Below are 19,163 nucleotides of genomic sequence, written 5' to 3' on the forward strand. Positions count from 1 at the left end.
TCTCTGGCAGACGCGCTTGTCAAACAAGCCAAATCAACGCAGTTCATGCAGCCAGCGGTGTGCGTGAAACGTTCGCGGAGCGGAGCGTAAGCAACGCTCTGCTAAAACTGTCTAATTGCGGAGGCCACGCTCCGCTGTGCTGAGTACGGTGAACGCCACCTAGGTGGCGTTGGTAGTGCTTCTTGATGCCAGCGTCCCTTCGAATGCTGGCATCGAGGTGTCGTAGTGCTGAGACCACCGAAGCGTTCACTGTCGGTGCGCGTTAGTGTCATAATGCAGTACTTCTCTTTTCTGCTCGTAGGCGGCGGCACCGCCCCGAGCAAGAGCGCGGGTACACGGAGGAGTGTTAGATATATAAGGCGCGTCTGTGTAGCTCTCTGCAAATGCGTTTGTGGCGCAATGGGTTAAACGCTCGGCGATCTATCGTCGCGGACCGAGAGGTCGTGGGTTCGATTTCCAAATTTTGCATGTTTGTGGAACTTTTAACACGAAAGTGTTTTATGCCGGGGTCCACCAAGACTTCACTGACGTATTTCCGTCACGGAAATACGTCATAGAACATAATACAAAGAAAGAAACCAGAAGAAAAAGTTCCACAAACATGCAAAATTGCAGAGAGCTACACAGACGCGCCTTATATATCTAACACTCCTCCGTGTACCCGCGCTCTTGCTCGGGGCGGTGCCGCCGCCTACGAGCAGAAAAGAGAAGTACTGCATTATGACACTAACGCGCACCGACAGTGAACGCTTCGGTGGTCTCAGCACTACGACACCTCGATGCCAGCATTCGAAGGGACGCTGGCATCAAGAAGCACTACCAACGCCACCTAGGTGGCGTTCACCGTACTCAGCACAGCGGAGCGTGGCCTCCGCAATTAGACAGTTTTAGCAGAGCGTTGCTTACGCTCCGCTCCGCGAACGTTTCACGCACACCGCTGGCTGCATGAACTGCGTTGATTTGGCTTGTTTGACAAGCGCGTCTGCCAGAGACGCCGGCCACGCGCGCTCAGCGCGGCTGTAAAACGGCAAAGCAACCTGTAGACGCATCCTAACGCTCCGCTCAAATGGCTTCGTAGCGGACCGTGGGCAGCGTTCTTCGTTCCGCTGCCGATATGAGCGTTGTGCGCACGCGCATTAGGGTTACCGCTAGCGTTCCGCTGAGCGGCTGTGCGCGAATCGTTCGGACACGACGGTCTGAGCGGAGCGGACCGTGAACGCTCTGCTAAAACTGTCTATTAGCTCTGAAAATGTTTCTGAAGTTGATCGCGGAGGCTGCAATTACGACGCGCTGTACGCGCTGATTTGACTCGGTGACGATTCAGTTACGTGCTTTGTCTTGCGCGTTGTATTAGTGTGTCAGTTACGTGCTTCGTCTTTCGCGTTGTGCTAGCGTGTGCAGCGTAGTGCAGCTTCCATATGCACGACGGTTGCTCATGGTCATCGACGTTGGTAGTCGTGATGGAGGAGACGTGCCACCAGGCGTCGGCGTGGGTGCATCAACGCCTAAGGGCGCTTTAGCCACAAAACACCAATAGACATTATATATCAATGTGCAATAAACATTACACTACTTCTGTGAAGACACGTTTCACTTTCGTGTTCTATACCGATTCCTATATAAGAGGGATCAACCACATTTTTTTTCTTCTGGTTTCTTTCTTTGTATTATGTTCTATGACGTATTTCCGTGACGGAAATACGTCAGTGAGGTCTTGGTGGACCCCGGCATAAAACACTTTCGTGTTAAAAGCTACTAAAACTTATGATTGCGAATGCAAATATTTAACGTATGATGCAACAAGTGTCTATATAATTTACCTTATCAGCACTTGCCACAAGCTTGTGGCAAGTGCTGATTCGACTACTGTGTTTAGTTTAGTATCTGTGCCATCATTTTCTTGTATTGCGTATTGTCTCTTTCAACTTGTTCAGCACTGGCGTGTAGATTTTTGTTGCTAATAATTGCCTACACTACTTGGCTTGTTCTACCAGGTTTCTTGTAAGCTTCTTGGTGGATGCGCGGGGTGGCGCCATGCGTGGCTGCCGACACTCTGGTGTTAGGGTGATCATCCCGCCGCGCAAGGCGCAGATGCCTATGCGTATTACTTGCCGCTACCTGCGCAAGGAGAAGCTTCCTCACCCACCTCCACTGCTTGAGGGAGAAGCTTGTGCCTCTCGCATCCTTGAGGTTGGGCCTGCAGGAGCTAAGTTCCTTGGGTGAGTCATCAGTACTACTCGCAGATGGGGTATAGGGCATAAACCCTACAGTAGGCTTCTGTAATATCAATTTTTGGTTTGTGAATTAAAAGTGTCTAGTAATAGTGTTGAGGAGTAAATAGATACAACAGCCAGAAGTTGGTAAATCTAAAGAAAAAGAGAGGGGGGGGGTTTGAGGGTTGAGTCTGTTACTTGCAAAGATGGAAACAGTTTCATCTCAGGGAACAGTTTATTTTCAAAGTTCAAAGTGATATTAAACAGATAGTTTCAAGAAAAAATGCTAGTTCAATATTTTTTACATTGCCCAGCAGTACCAAAAAATTTGTTTACATTATTTAGCTCAGTGTTTTGCTTCACTCTACTTGAAATTTTGTGGTGCTCAGGCCATAAGGGCGTTTCAAATTCGCCCATTGTGGTCTGATGTGTTAGTAACATCTTGGTGAGGGCTGGTTAGTTTATCTTTAGAACTATGCTCAAACAGCACAACTGAAACAAGAAAAGAAAATGCAAGAAAACCATGTTGTCCTATGACAGCACAAACTATAAATTAAGAGGGCATAGTGGCGCTGTGTATTAAGGCAGCACCTAAGAAGTCATGCAAGCATGAGCAGAGTTTATCGAATCGGACAGCACGGTTAATGGAAGCAGGTTTTCCCTGTTCTCTCATCACTTCAGTATGTGAAACTTCTTGCAGAAAGAAAAACGGATAAGTTTCAAACCAGCGCGCAAAGAAAAGCCAAGAGACCAGTGCATGTGGTGCTGTATGTGCACGAGGTGTGGCACAGCTTAAAGAAAGTACCCAAGCGACATAATGTGAATTTAATTTTCAGTGCCCCTTGCAAAGCTATCTATGGTGTGCAATCAAATGAAAAAGCATAACAGGCCCCAGTGCACCACCAATCATAAAACTAGTTTCACTGACTGCACGCTCAACGTGATTTACCAGATTCATGCTAAGCTGTTGTAAAGTATATACTATAGTAGAAGAGAAACTTGGGTGAGTTGGTGGGAATTCATGTTTTGGAAAAAATAACAGCGCTGGGGTAGACAAGGTCACAAGGAAGAGCGCCAGTGTCGTGTTCTTCCTTGTGTCCTTGTCTACCCAGTGCTGTTATTATTTTTTCCAATACATGTATATACTGTAGGACAAACGGGACAGTGTTTTAATGATCGAGCATGTCAGCGCTGCAATAATGGGAAGAATGGGTATGGAAGCCATCTAGCGGGCCATTTTAATAAGTGCCCATGCACTCCCATGTATGAGAAGGCAAAGTTCCTAAGAAAAGGACAAACCAAGAAGAGAGAAATAATAGAGGCATTTTATTTTGGAAAGGTTGGAGATAGCTATGTAAGCATGCCCTCTCTTGCATTATCAGAAAAAGAAATAGCCTTTTTGCATGATGGACTATGATTGTGTCATGTACATGTATTTGTGTATGCATGCCTATTCTAGGCTGAATATATAAAGGCTGGCATTCTTCAAATAAAAATTTTGTTGTCAGTCAGCACTTGTGCTGTAGTATTTCTTTCGCTGTGTGTCCTTGTTTCAGTCGGGCTGTTTGAGCCTAGTTCTAAAGTCTGATGTGTGTTGTGTGTCGTCACATTGTGCCGAAGTTGCATTTAACCTTGACTGCATGATGCCAACGGTTTAGACAGTGATGCGCGAATTCAGCTCAGGGCTTTCTACGTACACATGTGCTTAATCCATTTTGTCCAGTTAAGTGCACAGACGAACTTGCTGGTTGGTTGTTCGTGGTCCTGAATGTCGCTTGTGCAGTTTTAGTAGTGCATATAATCTAACACCTTATCATTGATTAGCCACTCGATGAGTGGCAGATCGAGTGGCAGAGCGCCCGCCACTACGCTCGCCAGTGGCAGATTTTTTTCATGGTCACACTGCCTTTGCTGTTAGACCTAACAAGCGCTGCTTTGCTAGGCATTGGCATTTGTGGGGTCTTAGGGTCTCACAGGAGTACCGACCACCGTGGTTTCGAGCTTAGTGAGCCACAGGGACATGTCAGCCGTCACCTCCACCACCGCTGTGCACGAGCTCAGACCACAAGGGGCTACCGAGTGACACAAGCAAGAACACAGTATTGCCCTGTGTTAACGGAAACCGTTTATTGACTCCGGCGGCACCAGCACTCCATAAACGCCCGGGCGGCGGTGAACCAACGGGGTCCCACGCCAAGGGCGAAAATAGACATGAGCGCCTATAGCACGTTGCTGCGAGAGTACAGGCTCAAGTTTGGACATGCCTCTAGGAAAAGTCCCGATGGCTATGCTACTTGCCCTCGCGATAACCAATGGGCCAACTCGCGAGAGCTTGGGCAATCTCATTCGGCTTGGGCCTTCGGCAAGTGCGGCTTGGTGTGGCACTACCTCACGCGAGCACTAGGCACCGCTCTTCGGCTTAGCGTCGGGAAAGGATCAGCACAGAGTATGTGCTCCCTGCATGGGCAAAGGCACCGTGCGCGAGCTCAAGTCCTAGTCACAAAGGTGTTGGCGGACGAGAGGAAAGAATGTGCGTACCCTGCGCTGGTCCTGGAGATAAGAGAGCCACGCTAAGCCATTAGCAGCCAAACACGGCCACGTCGTGACGTGACGTCCCTACCTCAAAACGTCACGAATGGAGCGCCACCGCTGAAACCAGTTTTGAGGAAGAACTGGGGGGGGGGGAACGTAGGGATGGCAGAACAGGTGAAGCCTGCACAATGGCGCCGGCACATTCCTCAAGCCCCACAAGTTATGGTTTGGTGCTGAATCGATGTAGATTTATTCACAGCGGTTGTACAGCTATCAGAAAGCCGAGGAGCTACCTTGCCAATGAAAGTGACAGTGTGAGAGGAAACCTGAATGGCAATACCTTCCTTTGCAGCCGCCATTTTTCTGACATCGTGTGTGCGGCTAATGTCCAAGAATTGAGGGAGTCACTATGTAGTATCTGAAAGTTGGATTGCCGTTATACATTGATTCCATAGTGAAGGTGGCAGTGGCATAGGGATGTCCGAATAATCGAGCAGATTCGAAAAATCAGTCGGCCATTATAAACAAATTCTTTGGCTTCTCTTGGCTATGAGCCGTGTCATTAACAATGTCACTTGCTTGCTGAAACTGAAGATGCAGATTGTACATGTATTCAAATTTATATTCGTTTGTTTCGAATACTTTGAAAATGCCAAATGCTGAAATTCGAGTTTCGAATACCGAATAGCATACTATTTGGTTGATTATTAGAATATATCAAATACCTCCACAAACTACCAAACAAGCTTTTCCACTGGTTGTGTGCCTAATGTGCATTTCATGGAATGCAGGCCAGTGATTCTTGAAGTGCCTCACTTTGCATCACTGCGAGGCAAGGAGCGAGAGATTAGCATCCTGCGCAGTGACAATGGAGAAACGTGGAAAGAGCACACTCTTGAGGCTTCTGAGGAAGCCGTTCAAGAGGTCCTAAATGAGAGCTTTGAAGGAGAAGGTGCGTACATATCTTTCATTGAAGTCTGTAGAGATTTTTTTTTTTTTGTGTGTGTGATATTCACAGCAATAATCCTTGCTGGCCAGCAAACGGCCCTGGGCTTTTTAGGTGTGAGGGAACAGGTTATTGTTCTTCTTGTGCCTACCAACCATACCAGATACTTGAAGTTCCTGCTCTGTACTGAAGTCTACAAGCAATTCCTACTCCCACAGTCAGATTTTGATACCCACAGGGTCTGGTCCTTTGCCACGCTGGCTAATTATCTGAAACCATAAAAGTGGTTGGGTCAGTTCACTAAGGGGAAAAAATGCACCCACACCAACTCTCCTTGTTTAGCTGGGTGCTAAAAAAGTTTCATATGAAATTTACGGAAAGTGCCATTATGTTGTACTAACAATGAAAACTGTCGTGTAACAAAAAAAAAGTCATTTTAAAATTTTAGAGGAAGTTACCTCTTATAAGCAAAAACAAGTAGTTTTATATCATGCCTCTATATTGCTTATGCAATGGCAGCTATTCCATGTTGCAGTGGTACTACATAAGCATGGTGTACAGCGTGGTACAGTATGTCCTTTTTTATAGCAAGGGTCTCAAACTTAAGCTAGGTGTAAGGTCGCATATATATGTAGCTCGTGGAGTGCCCTGCCGGCTTTACTATGATACGTAAGGGAAGAATGGAGAGCACTATTGCTAAGTCAGGAGGACTGTACAGGCTGAACAGAATTGGGGTTAATTGTAATTAATTATCTAATTCGAGAAATACTGTCCTAATTATCAAAGTGTCAGTGAGAAAATTGTAGAGCAACATGAAAAACTCCCGATACAGCTTTCTGTTGCTCAATACGTGCTACATAAAAATGTTTTTCCGAGCCTGAAAGAAGCCCACAAATACATGGAAAGTGCTTTGAGCGGCCAGTCGCGCGGCAATATTGCGTGTATTCGCGGGGTTTTTTTTCTATTAACAGGGATTTTTTTTTTTATTAACATTTTGCACTTTGCTTTTTAGGTATGACAAACGTGGAATAGTTGACCATCAGCTTTTAATGTCCCCAGGTGGTATTCTGGGCCTGTGTGCTTATGATCTGCTGTTTTGGTGCTTTATGGCAGAGCTGAGTGCCTTGGAGGACCTGCAGACGAACCGTATTGTGCGAATCCTGACTACAGACTTCCCACAGTACTTTGCGGTGGTGAGCAGGACACGACAGGAGGTGCATGCTGTGGGTCCCGAAGGGGGCCTTCTCAGCTCCACAGTGGTTCCCCAGGTCCAAGCCATCTTCCCCGAGGGTGCCCTCACCAAGAAGATCCGCGTGGGCCTCCAGGTAGGGCAGCCCCTCCCACCACCGTACCTGGCACAGGCCGAGACACTCAGCGAGCCTGACGAGGAGCCCGCCATCAGTCGGGGGCCCTCGCGCTCGAGGCTGAGCTTCCTGTTGCCTGCCCGCAAGGGCCCAGCCGCACGCAATGGCCGAAAGCGACCCCCTCGCAAGGCGGGCTTTTTTGCGCAGCTTGTGAGAAGGACCTGGCCGAGGCTTGCTGTCTTTTCGCATGTCTGATTGAAGGGCCAGGCTTCTCACACAGTGCTTGTTGCTTCCACCTTGGGCTTGTGTGGCAAGGGGATAGGTCTACTGCATAAGGTTGTAGTAAGAAAATAGGGCACAGTACTGACTTGGTGTGACTCCAGTCATCCTGTGTTATCTTGTGAAGACATCTTTGAGGTGCATGCGGCAGTTTCTAGATGATTTTATGATGACAAAAGCTTTTACCTAAAATGATTGCGCTTATCTTTTTCTTCCTTGAAGAGGTACCATTAATTTGCTTGTGATATTTGTTTTTGTTCTGTGGGGATGCACAGAGAGGGCAGAAAGAATTGCAGTTTCAGGATTATTATTATAGCAAGATATCACTTTTCTAAATGCTAAATAAACAAGCTGCAGTATTTTAGAGGAGCTTTTCTGAATAATCATATTATTAATTAGTTGTGTTTTTAAATGGCTGTTTGTTTGTTAATATACTTTTTCTTGCACACTCTAGAAAAAGCTTTGGCCCTGCAAGATACTCCAAGACATTAGCCTTTTACTAAATTCACTTGTGTAGTTCTGATTGCAGGCAGTTAGCTTGGTCTGGTTAGTGAGGTACACTTCTCATGCTGATTGTGCTCCTTGCAGTGGGACACATAAGAGAGTGATGAGTGGAGAAACAGCCCTATTTTGGATGAATTTATCCTTGCCATGCATTTACACATCAATGCTTCTCTATGTTTGGGTTGCAATATCTGTTGGTCTTGTTGGTCTTACTGGCGTTGGCATCTTTATTTTTCATTTTTTAATATTTTAGTGGGTTCTTACAGACAAGAGCATTGTCTTTATATGTTATGGGCTAATTGCAGCTAATGATTGTAAATTTACTTTGAACTATCTGCTTAAACAAATTCATATTATGCTGCATTTGGAACGGATTAGCTGCATTATCTAGCTTAGACATTTAAACTTTGGCAGCTGTAAGGTACCTTATACTCAAAGGGGCCATGAGATAAAAATTTCTAACTTGAATTATGCATCGCATGCTAAGCATCCCACAGCGAATTGGAAAAATTTCAGCACGTTCGGTACAGTGGGAAATTCGTATTTTTTTATATCGCAGTCGAACTGTACAACAGTCTGGCAACACTGATAGGTGAATAAATGAAGTGCATTCTGAGTGGTCAATGTGCGTAGTATACATGTGGATTTTATTTCGCACGTGTGTATTGGTGGTCAGCTCGGGATGCCTTTGCATAATGGTGGGTGTGCACCTTCTCGGCACGGTGTGCACGTGGTTTGAGAATGTTTCCAAGTGAATGACACAACGATGGCCTCGCACTTCTTGATGTCACACAAGCCATGTCAAAATGGCGGTCACTTTTAGTGGGCGGTGCTTGGAGGCAGCGATTTCAAATTGGAAATTTCATTTGGAAGATGTGCTCTGAAAGCCTATGCAAGGCCATGTCTTTTCTGGTGTCTATCACCAAATATAATTCCAGCTGTTTTTTATGTCTATAGCCGTATTGGCCCGTCTGGTTTCAGTTAACGATAAACTGAAAATAGTTGGGCGACCATGTCGTGGCCCCTTTAACATATTGCAGAAAAATGTATTTGTTTAAGAGGTGGCTGCTATGTTTGCAGGTACATAGCATAGCACCTGCAAACATAGCAAGGGTAAGTGCATGGGTGTGGTATTCCTCTCTAGACATTTTCTGCTAGGCTATGCCTTGCAGTCTGTGCAGTCTGCCATGACCCTTGCTGTTATAAGCTCATCTATCACTTGTAAACACTGATTGTAACCATTGTGTGTACACAAGAGTCACGGGAGACGATGTTCAAACACAGCAGACGGGAGTTACGTGGTGCTTGTTCAAAAGCATGTGTACGCATTTCTGCTCGCGTTGGAAGCAGATAAGCAGCACGGGTTATAGTATATAGAATGGAATAGCCTAGCAGATGATGCTCGGACATGAGGATGCTCTGTATGCATGCACATACCCTTGCTACTTTCGCAGGTGCGCTCCATGACGCAGTGTTGACCGTTGTGTAGGTCAATGCTCCTGTAAAATTATTAACAACTTCGTAGAGCTCTACATGAAAATGTTGTGAACAATTGAAGTATGATCTTTGTTATACATCGTCCTGTAACTATCGTACACCTGCTGAAAGCATAGTATTTATTTTTATTTATTATATCTTCAGTCATGTTGCCTTAGTTCAGAAATTGAGTAAGGTAATTGAGTGTAATCATTTATATCCAGGAAGTTCTGTAAAATTCTACTGCCATAACTGAAGATTGATTTTTGCTCTTTATTACTGTCTTTTTTTCATTTGTAAATAAGCAAGCAACATAATCAGTGCAAAATAAGTACAATTTCATTCTATATAAGAAATACTCTTTTTTTTGTGGCTCCATTATGGCACAAAAACATTTACATTATGTTGATTATTTGTGCAAGGGAGCACAGGACAAGTGGTCAGATTGGATGGCACACAGCAATGCGTGCTTTGCACTCTGCCCATTTCTCCCATGTTTCTGGCTGTACAATTAATCAAAATGCCATACCAAGAAGCCCAAGTATCTGACCTTGTTTAGGATATAATTCTTTTATTAAATAAGTCTAATTTGTGGGTAATTATCCATTACATACAGTGCCTAAATGTTCAGGAAGTCTTATATATATTATGATTTGTATTCATCTACTTTTTAATTGTTGATTTTGGGAATGATTAACTTTTCTCTGAAGTGATGACACTAGAACAGAATATTTAGTAAGTTGTAATAAGAGCTTTGAGTATCAATGATTTGGAGCATGCACATGCGAAATTCTCTGCTTGCATCAGAATTGCTCTGTTAGCACGATAGTCTAATAAGGACAAGATATGGTTTCGTTGTAGTCTTATTGCAGTGCTGCTTCAATAGTTATGTCGATTACGTTATTGCTGCATCTCAGAGCCCACTTTCGTGCGTACTGGAAGCCGAACCCAGGGAAAGGACAACACATAATGCCATGTTTTATTATGATACATTAAGGGACATTATTCTGTAGCATTATTTATAAAGATTGCTGAAAGACTGTCAGAGGCCACCTGAGTCATATTGTCATGTTGTTGCTTCGTTTCATAAAATTAGCAAGCTTGTAATTACATAATTGCTTTTCCTTCGGGATAGTTTTATTTTTATTTTTTAAGGCAATCAAAATACTGTCAGTGACTAGTGCATCATAGCAGTGCTCTTTCATGTTGTTATTAATAGCTTTTAGTTCTGTGCAGTGAAAAAAGAAATGGTGTACTTAAGTAATTTTTCTAATTCCATGCAGAATTGCACACATTCAGAAGCAGTTTCCAAAAATTAAGTATAAAAGTTGGAAATTAAGGACAAATCAAGTGAGACACCCAAGCACAGTGTCGTTCCTCCCAGTTCAGGCTCTTTTTGCAGGTAAACAGCAACCTAAAATGAACACTAATTGAGAGAAGAAAAGTTAGGCTGGCATCATATTTCCATCAAAACAGATGCTATCATTATGTGGTGTTTGGGTGCAAAATATTCTTTCGCTTTTGGTGAAAAAAGTAACGAGGAATGGCGCTAAGTTATGACCTAGTTTGTGGTCTGGAGGCTTGGAACAAAGTTTGACAGGGTTGTCCCTGCACTACTTACACGTGTACAGCAGGCTTTTATGGCTATCCATTAAATGTCATTGTGTGAATTTCAAGTCTTGCTTAATTACGTTAATGAAGAAAAGTACTGATTCTTGCAGGCCATCACTAATATTAGTGGTCAAGTCTTCATTGCTGTGGTTGAAGTTGTTGTATGGATAAGTATTCTTGCTATGGGCTTTTTAATGGAAATGGTTGGGAAAATTAAGTTTAGTGCCATTATTTCCTTATGACAGACTATCCAGTTGCCTGAGATTCTTTTAATGTGATATTATTTATCTAGTCTTCTGAATATAGTCATTTTTGTTGTTCTTTTAGCATTTTTATATAATATATATGTTATGCATTTATGCAAAAGATTTTAGTATCAGCTGCCTCATTTTACAGAGGTGAAAGCGTAGGCTTTCTTGTGAATAGTATTTTGGTGCGCCCTGTAACTATTTTGTTCAAACATTTTAGTTAGATACATGTACCGTTTTGTCAGTCATTGTTGGCAGCTAAGATTTTAAGAAGCTTCAAAAGAGACATGCAGTATCGCAATTTGAATAAGCATTTTTAGTGTACTTCAGGTATGAGTTCCTTTGTATAAACCAACAAGGTCTGGTAAACAGACTATTTTTCATTTTATGAATTTGGCATAAGCCATGAGGTACCTGAATCCTGAAAAATTTTGAGGCACTTGATCATGATTCAATCTTATATAAGCATATTGAGTACTTTTTTCAATGGTCACAGCTGCATGACAGGCACACCAGACATACGCACTTCAAACTGTGATTGAACCCTTGCCCGCATGTGGCGCCCTTCCAAGATGCAGTGTACAGTTACATACATTAGCCGAATTGGTGCTGCACACAAGTGGGGTTGGTCTGCTCCTCTTTGCAACCTTCTACAGTGCTTGCATGTTTAGGCATGCTGAAGAATAAAGTGCTTGCTCAAAATAAAGATCATTTCTAGCTTCTTCTTTTCTAGGGATAATAATAAGTGCTTGCGGAACTCGACTATACAAGAATACCAAAAAATTGAAATTCGTATTACAGCTTTTTGTTAAAAAGAACATGTCAGATACTTAGCATCTTATCTTGTTTCAACTCTGATATGCTTGGAAGCACATGGGACTGGCTGCTCCCATGGTGCCCTTGTTCACGTCATAAGTACAGGGTTCTGCTTGTGCCCTCTGTGGCTTTTGCATGTGGAAAAGCTTCTGTAAGCCGTTTTTATAAATTGATGCTCTAAAAGTTTTTTTTTGCATTCTGGAAAATGTTCTGAAATAAATGTTTGCTTCTTGTCATAGATATGTGATTGAATTGAGTAATGGGTGAGCACATATATATTTTGCAATGTGCATTAAAAGTTCCAACTATGGAAGATATGTTCATGTGGAATTGCAAAATCTCTAGTTGTGTCATATAAGTGAAAGTGCACAAATTTTCTTGTGCCATTTCTAGCCAGAGTTTTATGTGCAATGCAGCTAAAGCCTTTATCATTCCATGCTGCAGGGCCTTTTTCAGTCTTTTCCTTTATTTGACAGGCCAATTTTTAACGTTAAGACTGCATGTCTCAATGTTAGCATTAGCAGTTTCAAATTTTCGTCTTTTATGAACTAAGACTGAGTACTCTTTGTACGTTTAAGAATGTAAGTGTTGATTTGTGTTCCTCAACTATAAAGTTATTATGTTTTGGTGAGTTGTAGGCATGCAAGATTTTGACTATAACAATGTAGCCAGTGATGTATCAGTACTGTCAACCTGCAACAATGAACCAAGTAACTGCCACATTGTACAAGCTGGTTGTCTAATTCTTTTTCAAGTCTTCCATATTTGCTGTACTGCTCCCACTATCAAACAAACTTAAAGGGGCCCTGAACCACATTTTATCTAAGTCGGGAAATGCATTTGAAGTTAAATTAGACTATTTCAGAAATACCTTGCCGCAAAAAGTTCTTCAATGCGTTCAACAGAAGCAGAATTATTGGCAATCAAATATACTGTTCGCGGTGCTTCCACTCTTTCTTTAATCATCTGCACTGCGAAGGCTATGGGAGAGCGAGGTGTGCCCACAACGCTCCGCCTACTGAATGTCACCGTGGGCCGCAGTTTAAATTTGATTTTGGATGTTCACATAGACGCCACTATTTCCGATTATTGCACCTACGAACCACCAAACGTGCCAAACAAGGTTGTCCTCAGTGAGCTGCAGTGTGTTCAGCCAGTGGACTCGTCACAGTACCTCGCGGCAGTTGCAGTAGCTACGCCACGTAGCAGACTGCAAGCTACATGCAATTGCTTTATGCACGACAGGGCTAGGGTGCACACTCGCACTCATATGCTCCTGTCTGGCTGTGCTACGGGATGCGGACTGGCTTTGTCCTGCACCAGCTTGACCGACGGATAGTAGCCACATCCAACTTGCGCATTCTGAAGTGCTATCAATAACTCAATACAAAGTGAAGTCTGCCAAGGCATCTAACCAGGGGCGGCCAGGAGTTAGCGCGTGCTGGCAAGCGTGCGAGTGTTCAAAACTAGTCGAAATTAATGAGACCCGACGGCTGTGACACCGATAAGCTGCAGGGGGGCTGAAGTTTAATTCCTATGAGGGCGGGTGCGGCCGAGTGTGAGCAGACCATAGTCGGCTTCTTCCGGAAGTGTGTAATTATTATCGAAATTCGAAGGCAGATTTTTGCTTACTTCAGCCTCTGTATTTAACTGCGTCAATAAATATACACAGTACTAATAGTAGGAAGAAGCGCACTGATCGAAACATTATTCTCAATTGATGTCAGCTATTGGCCAATAGTAGCCGTGTATGGGAATGTGCTATATTACGAAATAAAGTGTCCAGAAAAGAGTGAGGAGCAGGCTTCTGTTGAAAAGAGAGCATTTGAGAAAAAGGGCACTTCGTGCTCTGTTTGTGTGAACCACGCGCCGTGCACGACTGCAAAATTTGGCTGAGGTGTTCACAGCAGCGTATGCTATCCATGGGCAATGTTTTTTCACCAAGTCTGAGGAGTGGTTTAAGGCCCCTTAAAGGGACCTTGAAACAGTTTTTGTCAAGCTTAGTAATTTTTTTTTCTTGGACCAGTGGCTAAGTGGCTATGGCATTCTGCTGCGGAGCATGAGTTTGTGGGTTCAATTCCTGCCCATGGTGGCTGCATTCCAGTTGGGGTTGAATTGAAAAATGATTGTGTACCATGCTTTTGGTGCGTGTTAAAAAACCCTGGGTGGTCAAAATTAATCTTGAGCCCTCCACTATGATGTCCCTCATTACCCACCATGCAGTTTTGGGACACTAAACCATTTAATTTTTTTACTCCCAGGATGGCTTTTTCTGTCATTAGTAAGTGATGCTCAGCAAATGGGGGCGAACCTTCCACGCAAGTGCAGTGCCCTCACACCCCAACCTGTCATGCATAACCATGCTGCGGCTTTTTAAAGTTTTCATTTTATTTCTTTCATTTTTTTTTCGCTAATACAATTGAGTATATTCTTTTCGTCGGTACAAGGTAATTAATTGGCCAATGGTGGCTTCCATGTTTTTCTATGAAACAGCGAACATCCTAATTAAACAGAATTAATTTAAGGTTATGGAGAATTTAAATACAGGAAAGGAAGAATAACTGTGTTCCAAGGCCCCTTCATCATTTCATTAGTTTATTTGCAAATGTTGACTGCATTAAATCTAGTAAATATCTTAGGCTACTCAAAGTTGAATTTTCTGCATGTGTAGACTGTGGCCAACCTCTTGTACGAGTACTATATAGCCATCAGCTGTGAGGCCTACTTATAATTTTTTTTTGCCTGTGCTTCAGGACCATTCCACTGAGCACTTTGTTTTATATACTAGAGCCTGGCTGTATTGGCTTTCGGTACAAAAGAAATTTGCAATTTTACATGCATCTTTTTGTCCAGTTGCCAAAATGATTTTACACAATGTCATTTTTATCTTTCTTGTTTTTTGCACAGCATAAATTTAATGCATGAAGTCAATATTGGCACCTGTTTTTCTATACCTCTTTCATATGTCTGTTTTATGTAACTACTTAATTTTATAACAATATAGAGAACTTACCCGCAGTCCCCATGAACCTTTATGCATTCACAGGTAATTTCACTGACATACTTCCTTCTTAGAAGGAGTATTGCAACTTATGTAAGCATGTATTATTGTAAGTTCAGAGCACAGTGATATATGTGTCAGAAGATACAGCATAGCTGAATTGCAGTTGATTTTTCTTTTAAAAGGGAGAAACATTCTGTTCATTCACATGTCTCGGGTAAAAAAAAGTAACATTGGCCCCTAAATATTATATATTTTGCACCTTGTAACCATACCACGCAGGTGTAAGTTGCCAAGATTGGAGATTTATTTCTGTACTCTGCCTTCAGCTTGAGCCTGCTATTAATGGCATTGCATAGAACAAACCTTCATTACCTGAGCACTGGTATGAAATGCTTTTACATGTTTTACTAAACTTACACTAGCTTCAAGATCTAAATTTACTCTACAGGCATGCAGCCAAGTCGGAACTGATGCAGTGCACTCATTGTGCTTTGGTTCCAACTAGAATTTTGTGCAGCTGTAAAAAAATGATTATTTGTTATAAATTGTGCATTCAGTAGTGTCATAAATGCACCTGAGCATGCACACCGTGTGCTGATCTTGTCAAGAAGGGACAAGATGAAAATCAAGTAGCATACAAGTCACAAAATGGAAAGAAGTGCAAGAGAACAGGGTGGACTTTACCCCTCCTTCCTCTTTTTGCATGTTTGTTATACCACAAATTCAAAGAAATCGCTGCCAGCCTCATTCCTGCTTATACGTGAACAAAACACTTGGTTAATGGGATGCAAATCGCACGTAACCTTTTTGGTGTCAAGGAGTCGTATTTCTGTTATACGCACACAGTGGCTCTGATTGGTCCGAGATAACTATGAAGCGGGGTTATGTGCATATTGTCGTGAAACCATGCATGAAGAACTATATCCAATGGTCACTGTATATCAATCCTAGAATTTTAAATCCTGGTTGTGGAGTTGGGATATAGCATTACATAAGCAACAGCCACTTTATTTTTCTCATTGGCATTTAATACATCAATATGCAGGGTAGGTGTGAAATCTTTGATGTTCCGTGTGTGTTCTCAACATAACTTGTGCCACAGGTTGAAACTGAGATGTCCAAGTCCACATTTTTATGAAACGTTGAGCTAACAACCTATACTCAGATTGCTTTTGTGGCTCTTGTTGCTTTTCACTTAAGGCAAACTTACAGTAGTAGTTTAATTAGTTACAAGAGGGCTCAAGTTATGACAACATACAATGATATGCACTGTTTGTTACTGTTTCGGAGACAGTAGATGGCTGTCATGCACTGCAATTGTGGTCTTATTGTGGGCATATGTAAACCATGAATGCGCGCATAGAGCATAAGAATATTGTCTTTTTAGTTGCCTGAGCACCCATACTTTTTCAATTGACTAATTAGGAGTCCAGGGGAAATATTGTATGTGTTATTTTAACTCTGCAAGGGGAAGAGGCATTATGAAGAATAGATACATTGTGAAGGCCTCCTACACAGGGTACCTCTGCTCACATTATGCTCCTTTACTACTGAAACGTTCCATTGCATATATAAACTTTGTGCAGACCCTTAAAAATACAAGTTACGAACTAGAGAGACTACTCTTTATCCATCTTTTGCTAGTGGGAGACATGTTTGGTACTGTCCTGAGTCTGATATGTTCCTCTTGCCTGCTAAAGCCTACTGGTCCTGACAGTTTTTGAGATATTATTGGCAACAGTTCTTGCCACATGGATTGAAATGGCATGTACAAGCTGTTTCTTGAGCTTCAGTCAAACATGTATATGATCTATATTATCTAATTCACTGCATCATTAGGCTTCTTGAGAGAAAATTAAGGCTGCCTACATATTATGAGTTTGGTCAGTTTGCTGTTTTGTGCCTGCTGTGAAGCTTATAAGATCACTGTAGGTCCCGTTTAAAGCAGTATGTTCTGGTGTGACTTTCAGTCTTGAAGAATGTTTAAGAGCTTTTGTGTTGAAGGTAAACTTACCAAGGTCTAGCTGCAGCAGTGCAATTTTAAGTTTGTTGACAGCATACAACTCCATGCAAATTGCATAGAAATCCAGTCTTTATGATCATACTTCTGTGTAGTTGAACTCCTTTGGCATGATGTTAGCAAGATAGTAACGACTTCACCTACAAATGGAAATACACTAAACCCTCGTTATAATGAAGTGAACGGGATGGCGAAAAAATTCTATTAAAGTGACTACTCCATAAGAGCTAAAAAAGTTGAGCTGGAATAGCACAACTGTGCGTAAGTCATGCAGGTGTCACGTGGCACATTTTTGATTGTGATCAAGCCAGATGAGGATAAAATTTCTCCATCGTCATTGCCTCCTTTGCGCAAGCTGCGGGAGGGAGCCAATAGAGTCTTGGTTAGGGCGGCTTTGGGCACACCGGCATACGGAAGGCGGTGTGGAGTAACATTTGTCTGTTCCATTGTGCACGACTTCCACATCTGATATGTGCCTGATACGTCTGATAACACGGAGGTGCAGCTTGGAGGAAAAGGGTGCGCCAACGGAGTGGGTCGCTCGCTTGATTGGTGCAAATAAGCCGCCTCAATAAAACTAAAGGTAGTGACATCCTTTTATCTTGCCGCCGAAACCACCCGGAGAGCGAGGGCAGGTGAGGAGGTCTGGGGCTTATTAATGTCTCCCTGTTGGTGGAGCGGAGTCACGTGGTTTCGCTTGCGCCGTTTCCGTGGAAACAAGCGCACGAGTATCTGCGTGCTGCCAGCTGCACTATTGTTTTCTTGTTTTTTTTTTTTTGTTTTGACTTTCACCGGTGCCATGACAGTTTCTCTCGATCGTGGTGCGCAGCCCTGCTGCGATCGCGGTGATCGGGGATCTGGCAATCATGACGATTGGCATGATCAAAAAGAACAAACTGAGAGGGTGAGCAGGGAAGGACCGTGTGGTGAGAAGGAGAGCCCAGGAGAGGAGAAATGTCGCTACAACGAAATAATATAATCAGGAGTGCCAACTCTCCTATCTTGCAATGATTTGGCATGGCCAACTATTGTCTCAACAATAACATGCGCCCAATATTCCACCATTCTCTCTGCTTCTGCTCACCCCCTTTCTTCTTCGTGGCTTTCCAAGGTACTCTCCCCCCTTTCTTCCTTGCTTAGCTGTTGGTACCAAATATTTGCACCATGCAGCGGTCAAGTCGGGAAACGAACGTGTTGAGAACCCTTTCAGCTATCAAAATATTAAGTGGCTACATGGTGCGCTTACGCTGTTGTCGCCACTTAAGCAGTATACCATTGCAGTGTGTTTTTCGATTGTGGCTGGAACAAGTAAAGATACGATCAGCTGATTTCCAGGAGTGAAAAAGAATGTTGTGTCGCCGAAGTTACTCTTAGCTCTTAGCTGTTATACTAGCGGAGATAAATGCAGTAACAGCGCTCTGTTTGGCAGTAGCAGTAGCAGCATATTGGCTTGTGATGGTGCTTGCCGGCACTAAGCTAATCTAAGTAAAAAACAATATGAAATGCCTTGGGCCCATTTGTGCCAGTCTTCTACTGCATTTTTGACCGTCACTTGAAAAACATTGTATTTGTTTTAAGCAGAGTTCCTGCATAAAACAGAAGTGTACTGATGTTCGTGAAGGCATTAAAATTAGTGCCCTTACTAATTTTAGGGCACTGCTGCCACCAGTCGCTGTATTAAGTAGTGTAGTGTGTGGTAAACACACCTGAAAGGTTTTAATTGAAGCGGGGAATGTCAGCCAGGTGGCAGTATCTTTCTTTCTTCTTTTTTTCTTTATTTGTTTCCATTGCTAAATCAAACAATGGCAGGGGCTAAGATAAAAGCTGCAGTGAGGCAGCTTGAGGTGCCCGTAGCCCCCCATGTTACATGGTGGCAGTGAGTTGTACAATTAATGGTATACAGAAACATGATTACGTATAAATGTTACAGTACAATAATAAATCAATGCAAGAGAGTTTTCAATAGGGTAAAAACGAAATTGAACAATGGCAAGCGAAACAATGCAGATAGTACACACCACCACATTACATACACTTGGCAATACGTAAATAAAAGTGAAAATTATGTACACTTGACAATGCATAATTAAAGGTGAAAAGAAATGGCGCTAGAATAATATTGGAATGATTAGGAGAAAGAATAGGATGAGCAAAATTCTTTCATTAAAAACATTTAACAATATGTATATGTGACTACAGGTGAAAAAAAA

At 42.8% G+C, this 19,163-nt stretch overlaps 1 protein-coding gene across 50 annotated transcripts in view; it reads left to right on the forward strand.

Moving 5' to 3' along the window:
- Positions 1-19,163, forward strand: part of LOC119435128 (ankyrin-3) — a 402,712-nt gene that overhangs the window by 212,306 nt on the left and 171,243 nt on the right. For all 50 annotated transcript variants that reach the window (XR_007468364.1, XM_049672381.1, XM_049672376.1 and 47 more), the window contains 3 exons: positions 1,995-2,219; positions 5,537-5,697; positions 6,805-7,016. Coding sequence is in view for 49 of the 50 variants with exons in the window: in XM_049672381.1 (XP_049528338.1) it covers positions 1,995-2,219; positions 5,537-5,697; positions 6,805-7,016 (598 nt within the window). In the remaining variant the exon portion in view is untranslated. The remainder of the gene's footprint in view (positions 1-1,994; positions 2,220-5,536; positions 5,698-6,804; positions 7,017-19,163) is intronic.

This window comes from Dermacentor silvarum, chromosome 1 (genome assembly GCF_013339745.2).
Source record: "Dermacentor silvarum isolate Dsil-2018 chromosome 1, BIME_Dsil_1.4, whole genome shotgun sequence".
Classification (NCBI taxonomy): Eukaryota; Metazoa; Arthropoda; class Arachnida; order Ixodida; family Ixodidae; genus Dermacentor; species Dermacentor silvarum.